The sequence below is a fragment of the Haliaeetus albicilla genome, chromosome 2 (assembly GCF_947461875.1).
Source record: "Haliaeetus albicilla chromosome 2, bHalAlb1.1, whole genome shotgun sequence".
In the NCBI taxonomy this organism is placed as follows: domain Eukaryota; kingdom Metazoa; phylum Chordata; class Aves; order Accipitriformes; family Accipitridae; genus Haliaeetus; species Haliaeetus albicilla.
The window spans coordinates 33,163,491-33,177,794 of NC_091484.1; the positions used below are offsets into that span (position 1 = coordinate 33,163,491).

The following is a 14,304-nucleotide window of genomic DNA, read 5'->3' on the forward strand; positions in this document are numbered from 1 at the left end:
ACCTCTGCTGAGGACTGTGCACTAACAGTGGTGATGTGCCATGTGGTCTCCAACACCGGCTGGAGCAAGTGGCCTTGGCACACCAGGGGCCTTGACCCAAACAGCACTACTGAGCAAGGATGCCACTGTTCAGGTCTCAGGCTGCAAGAAGTGACTGGTGAGGTTGGGAACAGTGATTTCCTCCCCTGTGGGAAGTATGCTCTGGTTGTGGCACTCAACTGCCAGGTGAGGGAGATATAAGAAGAGGTGAGCATGCACACCATCAGGGAGGATGAACAGGACATCAATCTGGCCTTTGCAGAGACCTTGTAAAGCTAAGAATCCAAGACCTGTATTGCAAGGCAGGAGGGAAATCTAGAGACTACCTCAAGGGATCAAAACACCCAAGATGGGGAAAGACTGAAATTTGTCATTTCTAGTAACATAACTGGGGCTTCTTCTCCACTTCTAGTTCTGGAAAGAGGGGAGAAAGGTCACCTTGCATCAGGGGAGGCATCAAAGCCAGCTAAGCTTCAACCAAGTGTTTGTGTAATGAAGAAAATGGGAGTGATCGCTGTTGGGAGACTCCTTCCCGCAAGGGAGAGAGGAATCCTTCTGTCGGTTTGATCTGTTGTCTCAGGTTTGCTGCTTATCTGAGATGTGGTAAAGAAATTGTTGAGGTTTTTTCGAGCCTTCAGGCTATTAACCTCCACTGTTCATCCATGTGAGCATCATAAACAAACTGGAGGAACTAAAGCTCCACATGCAGTCACAGAACTGCGGCACGGTTGGAGTAACAGGCATGGTAGGATGGCTTGCACAACTGGCATGCTGTGATGGACAGGTATATGCACTCTTCAGGAAAGGTAGGCAGGGAAAACAAAGAGCAGGGTTGGCCGTCTATTTGAAGGAGCAGCTCAAATGGCAACATGGCTGGACTCAGGCCATCCAGGATATTTCTGGGTGGTGTCATGAATAATCTCTTGATTTGAGCACTAGAGGGCCAACCAGGGGTGAAGACCTTTTTCTCCCTGAGGACACCCAGGCAGCAGAACAGAGGGTTTGTGCAGGATCCATCCTTGGAGATTTTCCAGACCCATCTGGATATATCCCCAAGCAACCTGGTCTGAGCTCATTGCTGAGCCTGTCTTGAGCAGGAGATTGGAGTAAGGACCTCCTGAGGGCCCTTCTAACCTGAGGGACTCTGAAACTCTGGGGAAAAAAATCCTCTAATTCAGTGGCAATCACAGATCTGCCTGCAAGGAAGAGGTGGCAGAGGTAGATAAATTTATCCATGTGCATAGAATTACAGACATTTTTTCCTTCTTAGTAAAAATCACATGCATTTACATGAGACAGAGGTGTTAAAGAGGCTTATCTTTAAGACAAATAAGCACAAAAGTAAACTCCAGATAATCTACCATTAACTAAACTAGGATAACACTCCTACGCTTAAGTTATTCCACAAAAAAGTTCCCTAATAAACGTACGACATGCCTTATGAGATATAAGGCTCAGGTTCATAGTCCTGATTCCACAGCCTGTGTTAATTTATTTTTATTTTTATATATATATATATGCCTGTAGAACTGAGCAGGGCAAAGCAGGGCTGGAGTCACATTGCCTAACACTGGCCATCTAAATAGATGTTTACTCTTTTCTCCAAGGTTTTCTCCTCAAGCTCCCTCACGGTCCCTTGCCGAAGAGTCACCTTCCACTAAATCTCCCCTTGGCAGACAAATACAATTAGGCAAGATGAATTCCAACAAGACCTGTTAACAAAATCAACTAAGCACTTAAAGCCAAACACTAGAGTGAAAACAACTGTCCCTAATAATACTAAACAGGCTGTAACTGAACTCAGAGCAAGTACATGGTAAGCAATAAATCTTCCAGTTCCTCTCATTTATTCCTCAGGGTCTCCCAGCGTGAATTCCTGTTTTAGACCTGTCTTGCTTAGACTGTTAATTCTCTTCAGGGCTAGGCACTGTTCATATTACTTATCTAACTCAGGACTTGCGCCACAGTTTAATCTCAAACACTTGCATTACTTGCATATAACTCCACCCTGAAAGCCACTCTACCTTTCAGCAATTATCTCTGTGAGATAATTAACTCAGTACATACACCGAGTTAACTGAAGACAGAGAGAGAAGACATCTGAAGTGTGAGACAGGCTGTGCACAGAAAAGTTGAGACTGTGAGAGTAACCAAAGACAGTATTTCTAAGACAGGCAGGCTTTCGTGGTAGTCTCTCAGCTCCGTCCCAACTCCAGCCTTAGCTCCATCCCCACACCTCAGCACCCCAGCCTTCATTTGCGCCTCTGTTTCGTGATTCTGATGTATAATATCCTTTTATTTGGAGGTTTATTTTGCAACCAGGATCCAGCACAGGGCCAGAATGAGGGCCTAAGACACAACTTTTCTGACTGAGAATCCTGGCATTTGAGTTGTCACATACATGGTACAGGAGCTCACGTCCTCACAGTCGTCCTGTGCAGTCCTTATTATAGACTATGGGAGGTGGGGACCAGGAGGAGGACAGAAAGAAAAGGATGAGAAGAGACCTCCAGTCTCTAAAAGCCTAGCCTAAGAGAGCTGGTTGTACACATTTAACGTGAATTAGGCATTTAGCAATCACCTCAAAAGCCTAAATAAGAAATGATGCTTAAATTGAAATCAGTGGAAATTTTTTATAAGATCCAGAGTTTCAGCCTGCCTATTTATTTCCTTCTCTGTAAAGGCACATAAACAGGCTCTTGTCAAAAACCTACGCAGAAGTTTTGCTGTCCTGCCTTTGCCTGCCCCGCTACACTCCACACCCACACATGCACACAGTGACTGACCGTATGTGAATTATCAGCCTGTGGAGTCGCTCAAATGTGACGACTGTTTCCCATAACAAGCTCCTGAAATAAAGAAAGTTTGTCAGCTCTCCAGCATTTATCACGGTACCTTTCTATAGGGTAAGAAAAGAGTCTGAACTCTGAATGCTTTTATAAAGGCTAGAACAGCATATGTTATATTTTTCAAGATAGAAGATGTAACTCCTAACAAGTTGAATGCTGACTGTTAGATGCCCTTGTGCAGGGGAAAAAATGAACAAAGTCTTTTAAGCCCCTTGTGAAGTTTCAGTGAGGGTTTGACTGATGACCCATAACATTTTAAGAATCCTTCTTTAAAATATGAAGGAAGTCTACTTTTTCTTTCCATAAATAACACCTTTCAAAGTTTTATTCATGCCTGGAATGGATTCAGTATTTTAAGTGAAGTAAACATTGTTTCATAACCTGAGGAGTGCCAAACAACAAAATATTTCCCCTCTAATTTATTTCTGTTACATAACATTGTAAACTAATGTAACAGGCAAGTAAGTGGAAAACATCAGGCAGACTAATTTTTATGACATCTTACTGGATTAGCAGTAGATACAGGGGATTTAAAAATATATGTTTGAAGATGAGATAAGGAAAGATTAATTAAATCATTTTAATTATTAAAAAGGAACAAAAAATAGTGGTAAAAAGTGACCTATCAAATTTAATAAACTCTTAAGCTAAAGTTTAGAGATACTCTGAACTAGCACTAAAAGTGAACCTCTCAGGTCATTTGAAAAAGCTCCCACACATCTGCAAACCTGCTGCTGATTATCCCCAAACTAACAAATAGGAGGACTGGAATGTTAAAACATATCAAACAAAGCAAAGGGGAAATAAGACTTCCAGGCAAGGTCATGCTACCTAAACCGCAATACTTCCTTGCAAATGCATTTTTCCAGAAAGGGCCAACATAATTTCCCTTCTGCAAGGTCTGTAGCTTATTATTCTCTGTGATGATTCACACTGTACGATAACATTCCTATTTGAAAAACAGAACCAGTGCAACTTTAAAACAAGTACATATTTCCATTCAGGACACTGTAAGTTTAAGTTGATGAGCTGTTTGATCCTTTGAAGACCTATATAGTCACTCTATTTGATGATATACCCAGTTGCCTAGGTTGTTTTTCCCCTTTTATTACAGCTGTATCCTTTGGATAGGATACTGGCATCATACCACTGAATCCTTACAAGACTCTCCACATGGCCTGTGGTATACGTTAAGTTAAAAAGCAGGTAATAAAAAATATTACTGGAACTATTCAGCAGCACTGGCAAAGTTTCAAGCCTAAGGTTTCCGAACAGTACAGCTTGGGAAGTGTTGATAAGACCCAGGCAGTAAACAGACGCTGAACAAATGTCTCAGGAATGGCAACGTGAAGTGACAATTCAAGCTAACTTACCACAATGAGATTATTTTATCTCTCTGTACTGCGAAAAATAATACGTCACCACTGTTCTTAGTAAGTGACAGAATGAGGTGCTACAGTCCCATGCAAGAGTAAGTAGTTCACAGGGAGGGGAAAAATGCTACGTAGGACACAGTCTTTGCATAGGTTTCTTCCATTTCTCACCAAGGATAATTTTAATCAGTTAGAGGTTTTGAGTAGCCACCGAGCCATAGCCACACACTACAAAACAGGCTGTGTGCTGTCTACAAAGCGTGCTTTAGTGTAGCTTAGAAACAGTCAGTATGAAGGAAGACAGTGAACTTATTCAAAGGGCAAGAGGCAAAACAGCTTTATGGTATCTTCAGTCACAACCATTAGTTTCAGTGATGACTGTAAATGTGTAATGAGAACATTTCTGAGAAGATCATCTCCCAGAAGCTTTCTCACCATGCACACGCTTGGTGTGCGAGGAAACTGCTGCATGATCTCTGCGCATTGATACAGTCACAGAGCTGCATTTAGACCTGAGCAATTATCTGCTATACAGTTCTCCTCCTAAAAGCTCTGCTTAAAAACATCAGCTTTTAAAAATGATTCACTCCTAGCCGGACTAGTGTTTAATCAACATTCACTTATTTGCTTGGTCATTCTTTCACTTTGTGAGAAGGTGGTGGTCGTTACAATTGCATAAAAGGTATTCTTGGAGATGAAAGTTTCTTGCCTTTCCCAGAAAATTTTGTGCCAGTGTCCTCTCACACTAGCTTGGAAGAGCCCTGTTTTAAAATCCATGTCCAACATAGCCTGAAAACAGACAGTAATGCTATATATCATTTGGGATAAAATAATTTTCAAAAAACAGAATGAAAATATATATATATTAGCTAACAAGTTTTAAACCTTTGGAGCAGATAGAGCACATTGAGTCTTCATGGGTTAGCCAGCCAAAAGAATTCTGTGTTTCTCCTTGCATGGGAGGGTCCTCCTACAGACTTTTAAACACACCCACTAAGATAAGGTATATGATGCATTAAGCCCATCTTTTTCTCATCTAGACTAGGCATCATAGCTTGGTACTGCTTGCGTGATATGGATATGTTTGGGGAAAACCACTGAAGTCATCACACGGATTTCCTGTAAACCACTTAGCAGCCTCGACTGCAACCTGGACTGGTTTTTGTATCATGCAACAAAGCTGAACAGCCCTATCATCCACCCTTGCTTTCCCAGTGTTGCCCACTCATTTCCTCCTTCCCTTCTTTGCCTAAAAATATGTATTCACACACAGATCACATTTCCTATTACTATTACTTTTCCAATATGACGCATCATTTTGATACTACAGTAACAGCAAAACATTTAAATAATACATTTGTCCTGATACTGACCTAAGATGTCTCTATAGCATCTACAAGAAGGGCTGGAAGGAAGATCCAGGGAATTACAGGCCTGTCAGTCTGACCTCGGTGCCAGGGAAGGTTATGGAGCAGATCATCTTGAGTGCCATCACGTGGCATGTACAGGACAACCAGGTGATCAGGCCCAGTCAGCATGGGTTTATGAAAGGGCAGGACCTGCTTGATTAACCTGATCTCCTTCTACAACAAGGTGACCTGCTTAGTGGACAAGGGAAAAGCTATAGATGTTGTCTACCTGGACTTTAGTAAAACCTTTGACACTGTTTCCCACAGCATTCTCCTGGAGAAACTGGCTGCTCATGGCTTGGACAGGTATACTGTTTGCTGGGTGAAAAACCAGCTGGACGGCCAGGCCCAAAGAGTTGTGGTGAATGGAGTCAAATCCAACTGGCAGCTGGTCACTAGTGGTGTTCCCCAGGGCTCAATATTGAGGCCAGTTTTGTTTAACACCTTTATCGGTGATCTGGACGAGGAGATTGAGTGCACCCTCAGTAAGTTTCCAGATGACACCAAGTTGGGCAGGAGTGTTGATCTGCTTGAGGGTAGCAGACAGGCCCTACAGAGGGATCGGGACAGGCTGGATCAATGGGCCGAGGCCAATTGTATGAGGTTCAACAAGGCTCAGTGCTGGGTCCTGCACTTGGGTCACAACAACCCCATGCAGCGCTACAGGCCTGGGGAAGAGTGGCTGGAAAGCTGCCTGGCAGAAAAGGACCTGGGGGTGTAGGTCAACAGCCGGCTGAATATGAGCCAGCAGTGTGCCCAGGTGGCCAAGAAGGCCAACGGCATCCTGGCCTGTATCAGAAATAGTGTGGCCAGCAGGACCAGGGAGGTGATTGTCCCCCTGTACTCAGCACTGGTGAGGCCGCACCTCGAGTCCTGTGTTCAGCTTTGGGCCCCTCACTACAGGAAAGACACTGAGGTGCTGGAGCGTGTTCAGAGAAGGGCAACAAAGCTGGTGAGGGGCCTGGAGCACAAGTCTTATGAGGAGCGGCTGAGGGAACTGGGGTTGTTTAGCCTGGACAAAAGGAGGCTGAGGGGAGACCTTATCGCTCTCTACAACTACCTGAAAGGAGGTTGTAGCGAAGTGGGTGTCGGTCTCTTCTCCCAAGTAACAAGTGATAGGAACCGGCCTCAAGTTGCACCAGGAGAGGTTTAGATTGGGTATTAGGAAAAATTTATTCACAGAAAGGGTTGTCAAGCATTGGAACAGGCTGCCCAGGGAAGTGGTTGAATCACCAGTCCTGGAAGTATTTAAAAGACATGTAGATGTGGCACTTAAGGACATGGTTTAGTGGTGGACTTGGCAGTGCTAGGTTAATGGTTGGACTCAATGATCTTAAAAGTTCTTTTCCAACCTAAATGATTCTATGATTCTAAGAAGTTTGGTTGTTCGGCAAAGCCCAATTTGCAATTTTATTTCAGCCTCAATTTACACAGTGACAAGGGTGATGATTAGACACGTAAACAAACTTATGTCAGGACATTTGAAGTACCCTCAGCATCCAAAGCATCTGCAGTGGGCTTGCACACGAGACATACAGAAGACCCATGCCCTTTTGAAGCCAGAGGCCACATGGTTTTGTGAAACAACATAGGATGTCTATGGGTCAGCAATTAAGTCCTCTGAGATTAAATTTGTGGGAGTTTAACTGACAGAGCTGGAAGACATGCTTCCAGACTTACTAATCCTTCTTCAGATCTGAGAGACAGCTAACACCTAATAACTGTGATACCTATTTTTCTGATCAAATAAGAAGCTTTCTACTTTTCAGTGAGCTGAGCTCCAACTCCATTTCAGAAGAACACCAGTAAGCTATATTCATTCAAGAGAAATACTCCTCAGATGGGGAAACACTGCTGAACTGAAACACAGAATTATTAAAAGCTGTATTACATAGTTATGGCTATTCAAGTGCCTTCCTATTAACCATATTTGTTAGACATCTTACAGCAAAGTAATGCCTAACAGTATACTTAAACTAACTTCATTTGGTGTCTTTCTGCTCTCCCTTGATACAAATCTAGCAAGAATTGAAAGACTCCTCTGTGTATTCCTGACCAAAATATGGATGTCATTTATTAATCCACTGAAAATGCATGTCATTTCTGAACATTAATAGTTGTAGTTCAATGAAAAAATATTACAATTTTGTGTGTCCTATTGAATTCATGCTTTCCTTAATGTTCTATGTCTGTTCCTCAAGCTGAAATCCTTCCACAGAGACAAACCCATCATATGCTCATGAAACCTGATGTTTGGGGTAGCACATACCTAATTCAGATTGAAAGCTTTTGCTGAATCTGCATGCATATGATGCTTTGAAGAAACGTGCTCTCCTAATTACATCCTTTCAACAAACATCTGGAAGAGTAAGCAGGTGAAAGCTGTAAAGTCTGCTCTTATTATAACAGAACAGTTTTCCAGATTAAGAATGGGCAGTTACCTATATGCAGACATCACAAAGTCTGCATCAGAAAAAGTCAGTCTTGTCTTTGCTTACCCTGTCTTCCCCATTTTCTGCAGCACATAGAACTTTACCAGTTGATTCACCAAGCAAGTCCCTCATCCATTCTCAATATATGGCAATCCAGATGTTATTCACAGCCCTACCAAAGTGTTATGCTAGAGGACAAGATGGTTTATTATGGTTTAGCTTGTGTTATTCCTGCTTCTGCTTCTCTCTCAACTTCTAACACCTCCTTTCAGGTGAAGAGACTGAAGAAGTTTGTCATCTTTTCTTCCATCTACATTTTTTGCTGCCACAACTCTATGTGCAGGTCCGTAGACAGTGTGCAAGGTTTCTCGGAGCCATGTTTTCACCACTGGATTAATAAGAAGAACTCACAACTTTCCAGCTGCACATGGCAGAGGAAAATGCTTTTGCTAGTGATGCAACAAACTCCCTGCAGGTTTCAAACATCTGCGAGATTCTGAACCACCTTCTGTCATTTTTTTAACTGTCCTGAATTGGCCCCAGACCACCTGAGACAGAAGCCCTGTCTCCAAATCTAACCACTGCGCAACTCTTATCAATGCATTAGTATTAACTGAAGCATTAAAGGATAATAAAGATGCAATTTAGAAATATCTTGACATCTATTCTTTAAATTCCTCCCAAGTGAAGGCTACTGGACAAGTGATGAGGCAAATCCAGCTTTAATGATACTTTCCTTCTAAGATGTTTCAGTTCTGAATTCAGATGAGAGCACAGCATCAAGGCTATGCTGATAAGTGAAGGCAGAACATTGCCTTCTAGAGATAAGAAAGGTGAGAGTTGATGTTGATTGCCACTGGTCTCTCAGTGTTTCTCAAGGACACTGACAAAAAGTGTAGCATGGGCCTGCCCATAGGGTCCCACAGACGGAATAACCGGGATGCTGCACTCCCAGCATTCAGACCATCCAGCTGAATAACTGGGGTGAAATGAAACTGAACTACATCACATGCATTGGGAATGGTCATTTAGAAAGCCCCAAGAGATTTGGGAAAGGCTGTTTCTGCCATCACCAAACTTCTTCAGGTTTGGTCCCAAGAGTCAAAACTTTCAGGTACTTAGGATTTTCAGGTACTTAGGATTTTCCTCACACAAATGCTCTGCTGAGAACTGTTGGGGCCTCCAGCTAATTCACATCTCACTTTAAAAACAGGACAGACGCATCTATTCCATGTATCCTTGCATCTCCACACTGATAGTCACTGCTTCCAGGTGTGCCATGTAAGGTAGCTGTGACAATATTTCCAGACCCTGACATGAAATGATCCACAGCACTGCCCTCCTCTAGGTGACTGCTGTGTGTGCTGAGGGCAGAGTCCTTCAGGCTCTGGGGATAAAGCTCTCACCTCTGCAAGCTGCAGTGCTTGTCAGCCTTGCAGCCCCTCCCCTTGGCAAGCTTTAGGACAGGACTGAAGGTAAATTAATTTGGTCCAGCTTTTACAGTTTTCTTTCAAACAGCCATCAAAACACAGCATTGCTTGAGATAGCAACAAGGTTGCTGATTAATGATGTCTGCTGTCACTTCAGTCCTTGGTGTCTTTAAGCTCCGTCAATAAACAGATTGGTGCTCAAGTTCTTTGTGCCTCATGAGTCATTAAAATTGGAGCTATAACATGAAATAGAGCAAGTTGTTGTCACCATTGTTTATTAGTGCAGAAACTCCCAGAAGGAGCGTTTGTCATCACAATCTGAAAACATTCACAGTATTGCCAGGGGAAGAAAAAAAAAAATTAAAAAAAAATCACAACTGCAATCTGTAAGAAAGCTGAAGTACAACCATTCCTATGGCTTACCCAGTCAAAAGAAAAAGCAGCAACAAGCTGATTGCTTCTCAGAGCATGAACACCATATTTTTATGACAGTCCTGTTTTTCTCTTCTAAGCAAATCTACTCCTGGCAAAAGGTGTTGGACTGGCTGCCTAGATCAAACTCACTTATTTATCCATATGCAACACAGTTAGCATTCATAGTCCAAATTTTTATTTCATTGCTATGCTTTAATCATGACCTATAGGAGCACAGTTCAGCAGCAGTTGGACAGTAGCTTAGTCTCTGTGCTTGCTCATTCCTTGAGCATTCTCATGAGAATCAATATGTTGTTTCATTTTGGAGGGACTTAATCAGATGATCCAATGCCAATAACTTATCTCACAAAACCATGAGATGTAAATCACAGGACTGTTGCTGTTCTGGAGCATGGATCCCACCAGCTCCTGCAGTGGGTAGTGGATAAGTATTTCTGTCTTGACTACAAGACAAAACTGGAGAAGTCCTTAGTCAGTAATCATTAAGTACTGCTGGAATTTGTTGAAATGTTATTAGGTAGCTGAAAAAAAACTCCAATAGCAAAATTACCAGCTCCTGTGGAACTAAGTTATAGTACTATCTGTTTTGATAGGACAAGGAGAAAAAAAAACCCTAGAATTTAAAAACATCTTTTATCAGACAAACAAAACAGAATAAATAGCTTCTACGTACAAAACTGGTTCACTTGAAATGTTGTCAGCATGTCTCACTTCTTTAAAATTTTACTCTTTTTTTGATTTAAAAAAAAAAAAAAAAGAGAAAGTGCTATCTGCTGTGAATTTTCCCAGGAGGAACAAGCAAGAATCCAAGAACGAACCACTTCCATCCTATCCACTCATTACTATTAACATCCCAGACTCTGAAAAGCAACCCAATGAGACAATGGTCTACAAGCCTAGAATAACTGTGTATCACTGATCAGCAAGTCCAGAGAGCGCTTTTTGCACTGCATGAAGCATCGTTTCTGACAACAAACTTAAGAGAACAGAAGTAATTTTCCCCCTTTTACAAACAGCTGGTCCTAATCAAGACAATAATTAAAAATAAGCTGAAAACATGTTTTATGTAAATATTAGTCAAGAAAGGTTCAAAAGCTATGAACCTTGATTACATGCACCACCAAATCTGAATGTGCTGCACAGGAGCACAGAAATAAGATACTTGCACAAGTTAAGAGCAATAACTTCAGAAAGAAATAATGATTTAACTAAAGCACTTCTATTACGTTCAGACAATTGTTATTTCTTCTCTCTGAAGGTATGGTTGTAGCTAGGTAAGGGGGAACATGGATTTAAGTACTCTATGAATCAGAAGTAAGGTTAGGAATGAGCAGCTGTACTGAAAAAAGCACAAACTTAAAAAAAGGTTTTCTGACCAGGCATTGGAGGCCCAGATGTCCAAAGTCCTGCCCCTACATGTTGTGAGAAAAGAAAGTACTTCTCTACTGTAATTGTTACCAAAATCTGGCTGAGGAAAAAAAACTAAAAACAACACAACACAAAAAAGCCACAACACAGCTTTGGAAATGATTGTGCCAAACTTTACTCTTGAGAGCTTGGGATCAGTCATATTAAGCTGGATGCATCTGATGTACCTGTCGTGCACGTACCCGCTCACACATCCGCACAATCAGGCACTTTAGTAACTCTGAGTATGGTCAAACAACAAATTCACAATATAAATACCTCAGATATTTTACAAAGCCCTTGTGAAGCATAGTATGTGCAGGTAAGTACATAACAACTGGATGTTTCTGCTCAAGAAGCTCTTCCCCAGCAGGAGAACAATTGTTCTTCTGCATGATGACAGTCTAACATCATCATCCACTGGAGCATAACATTAATTCAAACCCTGAAAAAGTACACATGAAATTCTGTAATGGGGTCTGCATCTCTTCTCACTCATCAGCAGATGGATGGGATTGAGGGAAGGAGATACACCAGCCCAAAACTGCAGTAAATTGTTTCTTAATCTTCTCTGTGGTGGTGCTCATTGAAGCATGTATTAAGCATATTAATATGTGATACCTTTTTAAAATAATGCACACACAAAGGAAGCCCAAGTCCTTTGCTTCTACTTAAGGCTTATTTTCCATTTTTGGTGTCAACACTTGGAAGCCAGCTTGTCAAAATACATTACTAGCTGTGCTCCCCTGTGCCTATGGAGATGGCATAGCACTCAGCAAGGATCTGCCAATGTTTTCACAAGAGACTCTCACAGATGTTTTCACCTTAATGTGCAATAAATCCTTTGGCCCAGAGAGAGTGCAGTGTCCATGTAAATATGACATAAAGATCTGGAGGACTTCTTCACCTGTCATCTAATTAAAGTTATATGCCATCCCCAAGTTATTATCTCAAAATAGGCAGGAAAACAGGGCAAACAAAATGTATTTGTTGGCGGGAAGAAAATTATTCACAATACTTGGATAGTCTATTGAGAATGTGGTAAACCAAACACAGAGCTTAATCAGTAGAAATCAAACAGAGAGACTCTCTGATGTGGCAATGAGGAAAGAGGGTTTATATCTTTCCCAGATTTTATAAGACTTGTTAGTGGCTCCAGTGTAATCCACATTAAAAGTGAGAAATTTCTCTTGAGAAAAAGTCACACTGCCAGAAGACAGCTGATTCTCTCCTGGGGCAAATTACCTCAGCAGCGATGCCTCATCCCTTGCATTTGATAGACTTAACAAAATGCCTTAGGATTCCCTCTTCATCATTTGCAAAGGAGACACACGTTTAGGAAGTGAGAGATTTTGAAGGCTGGAAGCTTATACAGGACTTCAATTATAATGCCCTCCCCCAGAGGAGGTCACCAAGTAAAAGCTCATTCCCACATTTAACTGCCAAAATGATGTCAGTCGCTAATAATTTTTTTCTTTCTCCTTCTCTCTTCCTTACGCCCCCCCGCCAATGATGTTGTTCTTTGGTCTGACTGCTAAATCAAAGAGAGCTATTAAAACAACTCATTGTGAATTCAAATTGAATTTGCAACACAGCTAAAATATAGGAGTTCTGAATTAGTCATGGAAATGCTGCATCTTAGGGTAATTTAAATGACCAGCTTTTTGTAACTACCCAGTGTACCGAAAATTGCCTAGAAATTGCTATATCTCATACATTATAAATGCTTGATGGGAAAAATCAATGGACTACCTATCTGCTACATGAAGCGCCGGTTCAGAGGGGTCAACTCATTAGCAGCTGTTGGGATTATCCGTTTGAGCAGATGCCATTTAGCATTCAGTTAAAAAAAAAATAAAAATATCCATTTAAGTTCTTTTGTTTTCTTCCTTCTTTTGGTGTTTTATTCCCCAGGAACTTCTGGATGGTCAACTGAACAGTAGAGTGATACAGCCTAGGAGCAGCAAGTGGCAGTGGGATCCCAAATCTTAGGGATTCCCACTTGTTTCTTGAGGTTTCCCTTGGAGGGAAAGCTTTTCAACAGACAAGACTCTGCTTCTGTGTGTACTGTGTGTTAGTGGAAGACCGGTGGGATACAGAGAGCCAAGACCAACACCTGTCTTCCTTATGCTGTGGATTAGAAAAATTCACATACAGTTAGGACAGAGGTATGAAGAGGAACAAGGGAATTGGAAATGGCAGCTAAGGAAGGACTGGAGACAGATGTCTTAACATTTGTGTTAACACTTATTTTCAGGAAATAAAGCCAGATTTTTTTTCAGATATTTATGCAGATCTTCTGTGAACATTGAGACATTAATCAAGAAATTGCACTGCAAAGAAGAGGAAAAGGACATAAAGAGAAGTTCAACAGAGCAGCCTCTGCCTTTGCTGACAGTTACATTAAGCTCCAACAAAAGAAGGCCCCTTACTAGGGGTGTAAGATGTTTTCATCCAGACTTAGGAAATGAGGGATTGCAGGAATAGCAACCATCTTAGCTTCCTCCTTCTTACATTACCAACAAGTCCATCAAAGTTAATGTCATTTTCACTAAGGAAGTTTCACTGGGTTGCATGCATCGAATCTGAGTAATTCAATTCTCAGAGGCAAAACAAAAAAAAAAAGATTTTAAAAAAATCAATAGTATTTTACAGGAAGATCATGTCTAACAGGCAATAATATAGAGCTTAACTGAATTCTTCATTAAGTTTTATTATGCTTCTTATACAAATTAGGTGTAAATCATGGGAGAAGAACTCCCTGTTACATCCCCTCACCAAATCCTAATCTAAGTCTCCAAACATGTTCAGTAAAGGATCTCAGATTAACTGAAATGGAAATGAACACTTATCTGTGCACCCACAAGCAGCATTATATTCCACACCTGTAAGGAATGAAAACTGCAAAACCCCAAAGAAAAAAGCAAGCC

The 14,304-nt window shown here is 41.4% G+C and overlaps 1 protein-coding gene across 5 annotated transcripts in view; it reads right to left on the reverse strand.

Moving 5' to 3' along the window:
* The window catches only part of PDE1C (phosphodiesterase 1C), a 326,062-nt gene that overhangs the window by 175,551 nt on the left and 136,207 nt on the right, over nucleotides 1–14,304 (reverse strand). Inside the window, exon 4 of one of the 5 annotated variants that reach the window (XM_069770062.1) lies at nucleotides 2,826–2,888. The exons of the other annotated variants lie outside the window; for them this stretch is intronic. Within the exon in view, the coding sequence (XP_069626163.1) occupies nucleotides 2,826–2,888 (63 nt within the window). The remainder of the gene's footprint in view (nucleotides 1–2,825; nucleotides 2,889–14,304) is intronic. 5 annotated transcript variants of the gene reach the window in all.